The 11,452-nt window shown below is 47.1% G+C and overlaps 1 protein-coding gene across 2 annotated transcripts in view; it reads left to right on the top strand.

The window, feature by feature from the left end:
• The window catches only part of LOC106612624 (numb-like protein), a 76,390-nt gene extending 66,457 nt beyond the window's left edge, over window positions 1–9,933 (top strand). For both annotated transcript variants that reach the window (XM_014213963.3, XM_014213961.3), the window contains exons 5-9: window positions 1,669–1,809; window positions 2,528–2,735; window positions 3,810–4,073; window positions 5,936–6,115; window positions 6,541–9,933. In XM_014213963.3, coding sequence (XP_014069438.1) covers window positions 1,669–1,809; window positions 2,528–2,735; window positions 3,810–4,073; window positions 5,936–6,115; window positions 6,541–7,454 — 1,707 coding nt within the window. In that variant the 3' untranslated portion in view covers window positions 7,455–9,933. The remainder of the gene's footprint in view (window positions 1–1,668; window positions 1,810–2,527; window positions 2,736–3,809; window positions 4,074–5,935; window positions 6,116–6,540) is intronic.
• The last annotated feature ends 1,519 nt before the right edge of the window (window positions 9,934–11,452 follow it).

Below are 11,452 nucleotides of genomic sequence, written 5' to 3'. Positions count from 1 at the left end.
ACTTGATGTTCCCTTACGAAAAATGTATCAACCCCTAAAAAGATTTCCATTAATTATAATCCACATAATAATTACCATTTCCTGTTGCTGCAGGATAATTATTCTGCTGTAGCAAACTGCCTCAAATTAAGATCCTATGTCTGTAGTAGGAAACGTATGTTGGAAAGACAAAGAGAGAAAACTGCTCAGCAGGCGAGAAGCTGGCAGCCGCCCAGAAGCCTGAGCACTCCCCCTCTACCCTCCACCATCTCCCCTCTTCGGCGGCTACTCTCCCGCCTCTCCTTACCCATCCCGCAGGTCTCTCTCTACCCCAGCCCTTTCCCAGGTCACCTGCCATTCTCAGTCTGGCCTGAGATTGATGATGTCACCCTTCAGGCTCAGCGCAAAAGGGCCGCACCGCGTGCCTGTCCCGATGACTGTGTTTATCCTCGCAGGCCAGATTAGACTTACTTTAGGCCGGACTGCTGAGTTTTCACACTTGACATGTGTTAGTGATGGATGTCAAAGGGGGCTTTGGGTAGGGGAGGGAGACAGTACACACACACAGAGTGTTTCATTTTTATTTGACAAACACACACAGAAACACACACAGAAACACACACAGAAACATACGCACACACCTCAGGACAGGACTATCTGGCCGCTAGGGGCCCCTATTGCGAGTGCAATTACCCACCTTTCTTTTCAGGCCAGAGAAAAGAAGGGGTGGAGAGAAACAGTCACACTAAGCAGTCTTTTTTGTTTCCTGTGTGGCAGTAGACAAATGGACCCCCCCCCCCCATCCTCCCTCAGCACCCCCCCCCCCCCCTCTTTCTTGTAATCCCATCTCCTGGTCCTCTCAAAGTCAATGTCAAAGAACACCACCGCCACAGAGAAGAAAGCCCCTTTCCCTCCACCTCCATATCTGACCCATGTGACATGACTCAGCACTGTGCCACCTTTCAGTTTTTCAGTGAAATGCCTCTGAGTGATCCTCCACCCCCACAACCCCACACCCCTCACCTCCATCCACCCATAGGCAACCCAGCACGCACGCATGGATACACACGCACGCACGCACGCACGCACGCACACACACACACACACACACATAACCAGACGTTCACTTCCCCCACCAGCCTCTCTTCATCTACTAATTGGCTCTGAATGAAAATACTGTTATTTATTCCTTGCCCACTTCATTCATTACCCTCTTCCTATTCCCCGATAGAAGAGTGGAAGGAAGTCCCTGGATGAGTGTGTGAGCCCCATTTCCCTTTCATCTCTTGTTTTCCACTCTGGTTCAAAGGGTGTCAGGGGCCACTAGTGGCGGGGGGTGGGGGAGGGGGGGGGGGGGGTGGTAAGAGAAGGGGCCCCTTCCTCCCCCTATAGTCACTAGCCAAGACTCCTGAACGAACTTGATACAGATTCTGGAACAAGAGAAAAAGTGGTTCTCCATGTTTTAGAATATGTTTTGTAGAGCTGTAAACAAGATTTAGTACTTGAGAGTAACAAAGGTTGATTCTCGGGAGATTATCTTTCCTCACCAAATAATGACATTTGACATTACATTTTAGTAGGAGTGTTTTAATCACATGCATTATCTATAGGCTACCATGTAATGTGTGATGTTTCATTTATGACGTGGTCAAATCAGCCTTCTCTAACACGTCATCTCTTTGACTTTAGGACCTCATCGTAGACCAGACCATTGAGAAGGTGTCCTTCTGTGCGCCCGACCGCAATTATGACAAGGCTTTCTCCTACATCTGCCGTGACGGCACCACACGCCGCTGGATCTGCCACTGCTTCATGGCCCTGAAGGACTCGGTGAGGGGGTGTGTGTGTGTGTGTGTGTGTGTGTGTGTGTGTGTGTGTGTGTGTGTGTGTGTGTGTGTGTGGTGTGTGTGTGTGTGTGTGTGTCTGTCTGTCTGTCTGTGTGTGTGTGTGTGTGTGTCTGTGTGTGTGTGTCTGTGTGTGTGTGTGTGTGTCTGTCTGTCTGTGTGTGTGTGTGTGTGTGTGTGTGTGTGTGTGTCTGTGTCTGTGTCTGTCTGTCTGTCTGTCTGTCTGTCTGTCTGTCTGTCTGTCTGTCTGTCTGTCTGTGTGTCTGTGTCTGTGTGTGTGGGCCCAGGCCCAGCCACTAGATTAATCCAATCCCTGCATCGCTCGCCCAGAGATTAAGATTAGGATTACTCTAGGGTTATCTCTATCTCAATTGCTTCTTGGAGCGCTATCGACTGTGACCTCCTGGCACTCTGAGCCACATTTCCTCCAGGGTGATAACCACTTTTATAGCATAATGGAATGAAAACGGAGTGCCAAGTCATTCCTCACAGACATGGTTCTGGTTTGATAAAGCATTTTCCAGTAGGGAAATTGACTGGCTTTAGGCTACGTTCAGACTTGTCAATTGTGTATTTTTTTGTATTAGTGCCCATTCGCACATAACAGAGTTTTACAGACACGCAAACATGCATGCGCCCACGTACACAGACACACCAAAAGGGTGTTGAGGAGGGGTGTTGACCGGGTGTGTTGTGGTCACCAGGGCGAGCGTATGAGCCACGCCGTGGGCTGTGCCTTCGCCGCCTGTCTGGAGAGGAAGCAGCGGCGCGAGAAGGAGTGCGGCGTCACAGCCTCGTTCGACGCCAGCCGCACCTCCTTCGTGCGCGAGGGCTCGTTCCGCGTGACGTCGTCCAGCCAGCAGGGGGGCGAGCGCGATGACATCATGAAGCAGCTGCAAGACAAGAAGAAAGGTATGTCTCATCAGGAGATGAAGAGCAGCACAGACACACAGACAGAAACAGCTGTCACTCACATTCTAACATATCACTGGAAAGTTACTGGAAAGTCAAATGTGGTCTATGTTATAGAGCTAACAGGAACAGGATTCACTCACTGTTGATCGTCGTTGTTGTTCACCTCAATCACTCTGAAGTGTAACAACACATATACTGTATGTTGGCAGGTAGTAACCTTTATCAGTGTTATTGGCTGTAGTGGTTACTAGTTGTAGTCCAACATTAACCCTGGTCATTATAGTCCAACATTAACCCTGGTCATTATAGTCCAACATTAACCCTGGTCATTATAGTCCAACATTAACCCTGGTCATTATAGTCCAACATTAACCCGGGTCATGGTAGTCCAACATTAACCCGGGTCATGGTAGTCCAACATTAACCCGGGTCATGGTAGTCCAACATTAACCCGGGTCATGGTAGTTCAACATTAACCCAGGTCATTATAGTCCAACATTAACCCAGGTCATTATAGTCCAACATTAACCCTGGTCATTATAGTCCAGCATTAACCCGGGTCATTATAGTCCAACATTAACCCGGGTCATTATAGTCCAACATTAACCCGGGTCATTATAGTCAAACATTAACCCAGGTCATTATAGTCCAACATTAACCCAGGTCATTTTAGTCAAACATTAACCCTGGTCATTATAGTCAAACATTAACCCTGGTCATTATAGTCAAACATTAACCCTGGTCATTATAGTCCAACATTAACCCTGATCATTATAGTCAAACATTAACCCTGGTCATTATAGTCCAGCATTAACCCTGGTCATTATAGTCCAACATTAACCCGGGTCATTATAGTCAAACATTAACCCTGGTCATTATAGTCCAACATTAACCCTGGTCATTATAGTCAAACATTAACCCTGGTCATTATAGTCCAACATTAACCCGGGTCATTATAGTCCAACATTAACCCAGGTCATTATAGTCCAACATTAACCCAGGTCATGGTAGTCCAACATTAACCCTGGTCATTATAGTCCAACATTAACCATAGCAAATTGTACTCTCCAGAGCCCCCGTGTACCATCCCAGCCATCCCCCCTGGCACCTCCTCACCCCCTGAGGGCGCGGCCTCGCCTGTGGGGCAGGGGGTGGAGCACGCAATCCCGCGGCGCCACGCGCCCATTGAGCAGCTGGTGCGGCAGGGGTCCTTCCGGGGCTTCCCGGCCCTCAGCGGGAAGAACTCGCCGTTCAAGAGGCAGCTCTCGCTGCGCCTCAACGACCTGCCTTCCAACCTGCAGCGCAAGACCGCCGACTTCCAGAGCAAGAACCCAGGTTAGCCTCACCTCTTCATGTTAGCTTATCTAAGTCTCTGCATTCTACGATCTAGGACAAAGAGTGGTTAGCCTCACCTCTTCATGTTAGCTTATCTAAGTCTCTGCATTCTACGATCTAGGACAAAGAGTGGTTAGCCTCACCTCTTCATGTTAGCTTATCTAAGTCTCTGCATTCTACGATCTAGGACAAAGAGTGGTTAGCCTCACCAGTCTAGGACAACATAGTCCTGCAATGCCACCCTTCCATGTCAATCAGAGCCTGGAGTTTTCCTGTCTTCATGACCTGACCAAGGATAATTCCGGACTTTTTCCTGGTCAGATCATGGGTCAGGAAAAACTCTGAACCCTTATGACAAAGTATGGTGGTGTTTATAATTATTGGTATTTGACCAGGAACAAGTGAAGCCAGAGATTCATTGATCGGGGTCATAATAGCACTGAAGTTGCTCATCAGTCTGTTATTAAAGCTGTGGCTGATTGCTGTGGCTGATTGCTGAGTCCATGTAATGGTTATTTTTAACAAGTATAATAATTAAGATTCCCAGCACAGCTTTGTTCCTGCTGTAGTGAGGTAGATTAAACCTCTCAGTTATGTTGATTATAGTTATTATAAGCAGACCTCAGCTTTTAATCATTAATAAACACACATTTCACCTCTGATGGTTGCAGCACAATTGTACCTGACATCTATTTACATTCATGTATGTAGCAGTAGCAGTACTAGCGTTGTGTCCAGAGATTCTCTCTTTCGTATAGGATCTGTACCTATTTGAATCCCACGCATGCAAAGAAGACACGCACACACACACACGCACACACTTAGCTGGCAATAGAAGCCACACAAGCATGAACACACGCAAGCACAGGACACATGTACACACACCCACACACACAGTAGCAGCTAATTTCACTAGCTCCCCCCTCCCCAGTAGTCCGCCAGCTCTCTCAGTGAACAATGTGTCTATAAATAGTCTCCACTAGACCAGTCCCTCTACAGCCATAGATCCAGGGATTGTAGTACACACGAACACAGACACACACACACACACACATGCACACACAGTGATGTACACACTCACACACGCCTGCACGCACACAGGCATACACACACACACACATTTCACTACTACACAGAGAAACCCCACAGCTTCTCCCATCCTCTTTGAACCCTATGGGCCAATCAAATGTTCAGAAAGAGAGACCTTACAAGGCAGGCCTGACACACTGCTGTCTCCAGACAGAAAGACACTACATCTGCACCCGGAGTAGTTCTTCTAAGCAGGGTCATTCATTAGGCACCAAACAGAAGAAAACGGACTGAAACAGGGAGTGACTACTTAAACCTGTCCAATAATAAATGGCCATTTTCATTTTCCGTTGCAAAAGATTTTGCTATGGTGCGCCCTAATGAATAGGACCCAACGGAGAGACAGTGGAGCGGGAGGAATTACATCCACCACTGACCACTCTGATTCTGATTGGCCCCACAACTCTCTCTGCTCTCCACAGGCTTAGCTCACTCTATCTGTCAGGTACAGGTCACTGATAGGGCAATTACACAAATGATGAGCTCTTTTTTATCTACTGGCTATAGAATCTCATGCATGAATAACAGACTGGCCGGGTGTGTTACAGAGGAACTTTTATTTTCTTACTTTGAAGTCCAAAAGATGATGTAGACCTCATAGGACCATGGGAACAGATTACATTTCAATAAAGGGCTTAGAAATGTTTACATCCGGTGTCATGTACTTTAATCCTATATCATTATATAAGTGTATGTTTGGCCCGAGACTTTAATCTTCCCATCAAATCATCCAAAGGAAAGCCAATCCTCAAAATCCTTCTCCCCCTCTGTAGTCCCAGAGATGGATCTGTCTGTGTGTGGCGAGGCAGACAGCAGCATCAACGCTCTGTGCAGCCAGATCAACCATTCCTTCACCAGGCCCTCTGAGGAACTCTTCTCCAACCCCACCCCCAACGGCCTGCCAGCCTGCACGGTGCCCCCAGCCATCCCCCCTCCACCCGCTCCCCTGCAAGGTAACTCATTGACTACCTTATCATTCTCTCTCTATGAGCTCTAGTCTGGCTTAACATGTATTGTACAGCTTAACTCCAACTTTGCATTCGGAATTTGTTTATATTTGTAATGTTTCTTTGTATTTGTAATGTTTCTAATGCCGATTTGCTTCTAATGCTTGTAAGGCTGATTTGGCTGAAAAGTGTCAGTTATTTGTGTGTATCTCTGTGGTGTGCTATAGCGTAGGTCACTATACAGCCGGCAATGCAGCTTTTCAAAGTCCCTTTCCCTGATGTGCGTTGAATTCCGGCCCTAATCAGAAAAGGCTGCTGAATAGGATGTGTGTGTGTCCTCTGTGCTTGTCATGGTAAAGCAGTAGAGAGATCCAGCAGCAGAGTTGATGTAACATGTAATTGACGTGTTGCTCTCTGCTTCTCTCCCACAGCCACGTCCTCCTGGATGCAGGCGGAGCCCCCGGTCCAGTCCCCTGTCCACAGTGGACACAGGAGGACGCCCTCCGAGGCTGAGCGCTGGCTGGAGGAGGTGGCCCAGGCCGTCAAGGCCCAGCAACAGACCCCCAACCTGCCCCCGCCACCCATCCAGCCCACCCCTGCCATTCCAGGGCCACCCATGTCAAACGCAGCTATGTCTGTGCCACCTATGTCTAACCCACTTATGTCTGGCCCACCTATGTCAGGTGTGCCCATAATGGGGGCATCCATGCCGGGGGCAACCATGCCAGGGGTACCTGGCTCCCTGCCCACTTCCATGCAGCCCTTTCCCTTGGCGTTTGATGCCACTCCTGCGCCCGTGGGCCTGTATAACCAGCCACCTCTGCAGCCAGCGTTTGTACCCATGCAGGCCTACATGCCTGCCCTGGCCAACAGCATGACGTACTCCAACGCCAGTGTGCCTGTGGTGGGCATCACGCCTTCGCAGATGGTGGCTAATGTCTTCTGCACGGCAGGCAGCTCTACCGGCGGGCCTTCCATGGGCATGGGCACAGGGCCCAAAATGGGCACGCTCACCGGCGGGCACCGCCACTCTTTCTCCGGCCTACCGGGCGGGTTCCCTATGCCACCCTTCGGAGCTCATCCCACCGTCAACGGCCTCCCCCACAACATTCCCACCTCCCCCGCCACCATCATGCAGAACGGCACCAGCAGCAACTGCGCCAGCAGCAATAGCAGCAGCTGGCCACCGGAGGGCGCACAGCAGGCCAACCCGCCCCCAGCCAATGCCCAGGAGGTTGATCGCTTCGAGGCAAAGTGGGCCGCGCTGGAGACCAAATTGCAACCCAAGGCGGCGCCCAACCCTTTCTCCAATGACTTGCAAAAGACCTTTGAGATCGAACTTTAACTCTGTATTAAGCCAGGTCGGCCCACTGCATAGACTATGATGATGCAGACACCCAACAACAATGAACCACTCCACTCCCCCCCTCCAGCCCCCTGCCCCTAAATGCTGTCGCTCCCCCTCTTCTTGATTTTCTCCTCCTCTGTTGAGACCCCAGGATGTAAATTGGGTCTGAATGCAGGGGGGACATGATGACTGTGTATGGGGTTCCTCGCGATGCATTCCCTGGGATTTCTAGCAATCATGTTCTGAGTGGGGATCTGTGGAGGGGCCAGAGAATATGGATACATCAAATGACACTGAGATGAGACACTGAGAGAGATTGTCGATGTTACCCAAGCACAGCAAAGGCCCTGGTTGACTAGCCAATGACACAACTCGATGGTAGAGACCCCAAAGGAGGCGTCGACCAATAAGAGTGACAGACAGTTTGATTGCCAAAAGGGTTATATTTATGATTTTTACTTAGCGTTTAACCGTTATAGTTTTACATTGTTGTTTCTCCCTGTATTTATTTTTGTGGAACTGGAAAGAGGAGGAAAATAACTAGCAGCTGTAAGTGTGTCAGCAGAGGGAGCAAAGAGAGGGAGTGAGTCATGAAACGAGAGGTTGGAAACGAGTGTAAATAGCATGCTTTTTTCACCCTCTATTTATTACCAATCCATGTATAACCGCCAATTTGCTATTCAACCCAAATGAGTCACTGTTAGCTAAATCACCATGGTGACCTCACCCCTCTGTCCCAGTGCCACTCCACCTGCAGGGCAGATACACTAGAACCCTAGAACATTCTGGAAAGGGTCCAAATAGTGCGCCACATTCCAAGTTGGTTGGTTGATTTGCATTATGTTCTAAAACATGGTAGTAGTCACCCACGTACGAGTGTAGTCACTCAACACTATGAGAATCTATTTGGAAGTGTTGAGCCTAAGATTTAAGAGATGAGGGATGGGAGAGCTTGTGCACTTCGTAAGATAAAGAGGGTAAGTTTGGGGTGAGTTATGATGCTGTTTTGTCACTGGGGCTGCGTTTGAAATGGCACCCTATTCCCGTATAGGGATTTGGGCAAAAGTAGTGCCTCCCAATAGGCACAGACGTCAATTCAACGTCTATTCCACGATGGTTCAACGCAATTTCATAGAAATGACGTATATACAACGTTGATTCAATCGGTGTGTGCCCAGTGGGCTGGGTCAAGCTGCACTTCTGACATAATGGGACTACAGTCAGTTTGTAGAGGCTTCTGGATCCAGGCTCTTGTCCTGAGGCCATTGTGACGGGCAGAAGTTATGGCACCTCCTGTGTGTGTTCTACCAGGCTGAGTAAAGATGGCTAGAGGAAGTGATGAGTCATTTACCACTTTAAACAGACAAAGGAAGGCATCCATCTTTGAAGAGGGCAAACAAAGACATGAAAGTGATACGGATAGTCGGGAGGCAGAGAGAAAGAAAAGGAGAAGGTGAAAGATAGACGGAGAGAACGAGGGCATGTGAGAATGAGCTTGAGGATGTGGACTATTGAAAGGCTGTGATGAACTGAGAAAAGATGAAAGAAGAAAGGGGTGGATTAATCAAATACCATACAGGCAACGGTATGTTAAACAGACTGGTTGTTTCATTCCTTTAAACTCCTTTCACTGCTCCCAAACAAAGGCACTTCTGTTAGAATTATAGTCACCATGCATTTAGCGCTCCTTAGAAACAATACTTTACTGTTTGATCGTAATCTCAAAAGAGGCAAGCATTTCCTTCCGTGACTTTAGTTTAAACACACAAAGACAATAAATATGCAGTATACTATAGCTACAACCCCATATTGGAATTTTAGCCCACTTGGCAGGACTTCCATTGGCAGGTCAAGGCGGGGCAAACGCATGTGCTTAGATGGGATGCTTTATGCTATTTGCCATTATACTGCTTTATGTACGATCCTGCCCCAGACAACATGAGTGTCTGGGAGTGAGACGGAGTGGGACCCAGGGGACCAGTGTTATTGAATGGACATCACGACTAGACAAACAGGCTCCATCCATCCCGCTCTCCTGGTCATTAACTCCTTAGGACTCGGCCAATCAGGCTTTGTCAGTTTTACATGCGGCACAATACTGGCTGACATCCATTCGCTTTCGCAAAGATATAAATCACCAGTGAGGGGCCCATGTTTTTGCTCATTTAGACAAATTGATTTTCGAAATGAATTCTCTCCCCGTCTTTTAAGAGAAAAAACATAGTCATTCATGAAATTGCTGTTTTTATTTCGTTAAATTCCCGTTATTTATACGCCCTCTAAATTAAAATGTAGGTTAATGACGTTCAGAATAAGAAACTAAATGACCTCATAAACTTGATTGTAAACCATAGTGTAGTAATAACAAACCAGTGGAGTTTATTTTTATTCTTTATTTACAGAATTTTGTATTTAAACCTACATATTTGTATTGTAATTACATTGTACAAAGATAAATAAATAATATAATAATAAACTTGTGTTGGTGTCTGTGTTTTTTGCATTCTGTACCATGCTCTCCCTCCCTTTCTCCCAATGCAGGTCATGTACCTGTCTTATCCCCACCAATCATAAGAACTTTATCTTCACCAGATCAATAGATCAAATGTATCTGCACCCTGTGCCAACGGTGATGCATGTACCATTGGCATAAAAAAAACACTCATGTAAACTGTCTACTTCTAAAGATGGTCAACAGTTGAACAGCACCAGTGATTACATGCAGTAAATTATCCCCGTAGCTGTATCTCAAACCTACTGAAGGCCCTGAAAGTCATGGAGTAAAGCGTTGAAGAATTCTCTCTTACTGAACGCCTTGACTACGCTTGCCGACTCTACCGCTGTTCACAGGACTCGTAGAGCAGCCCGAGCAGCCTTCTCCAGTGTCTTGACAAAAGCTCAGGCCACTAATGCGACCAGACAAGGCCCCTTTTCTTCCCCAAGGGCCATAAAAAAGAGGACAGCCACAGAACACTTGAGTCATTTTAGTACTAACTCTCTCGTCATTGTCTTTCCGCTACTGCTCACTGCAGCGCTGAGGAAGAATCTGGACAACAAGAAACACAACAAAGACACAGTCAGAGAGAGACAGAACGAGGACAGGCCCCACTACCACAGAACAGTGCAAGGGAAATGGGTTGCCATGGACACAGCAGTGAAAGGGTAATTTATAAACACCCCAAAACTGCCAGAGTAGGCAGAAAAAGCATGATACATATAGAAATTAAACTGCCATAAGGAAAGAATGTTTCTAGAAATAATAAAGCAGACTAATGTGCTCACATGTAGGCCAAATCCTAGTGGTGTCTGTCTGGCCTGAGGAGAAGCTGTCATCTAAGACTTCTCACTGTTTCTATTATGGACATGCTGAACTGCAGGGCCTATATTCATAAAGCGTCTCAGAGTAGGAGTGCTGATCTAGCATCAGTTTTGCATTTAAATCATTATGAATCAGATTACATAGACAGGGGGGACCTGATCCTAGATCAGCACTCCGACCCTGAGATACTTTATGACTACGGGCCCAGGTGTTTGAAAATTAATTCCTGCAATTTATGAGATGGGTGCATAATCCCCTAAAGTCATTCATTAAAACAAACCCCTAAACAATAAAAACCAGTGCAATTTTATGCAATCGTTTTGATCTGCTTTCCATCTGGTGCGTCACACAGTGCAGTGAGTGTGTGATGGCAGTATGTGATAGAAGAATCAGAATCAGTAATCGTGTTTGTGTAATAGCTCTTACCCAGAAAGTGAAATGAGCAGATAATACTTTCACTGCTATTTTTTTCTAGTGTTTTTAGGATTGGTGCATGGATACTGTGGCACGTCTGTTTCCAGATCACATCTGTTAAAAGTTGCTTTACCACCGTTAGAATAATGTTGGTAATTGCTATGGATGTGAAATGTAAGCGCTCGCACGTGACCTTTAAAGTCCTTGAGGTAGAGAGGGGTGATTAAGTAGATTCATTACATACGTTTAGACATTGATCAGT

Source organism: Salmo salar, chromosome 09 (genome assembly GCF_965601325.2).
Source record: "Salmo salar chromosome 09, fSalSal1, whole genome shotgun sequence".
Taxonomy (NCBI): Eukaryota; Metazoa; Chordata; class Actinopteri; order Salmoniformes; family Salmonidae; genus Salmo; species Salmo salar.
Note: the sequence above shows the minus strand (reverse complement) of the source record. Positions and strands in the feature narration are given on the sequence as shown.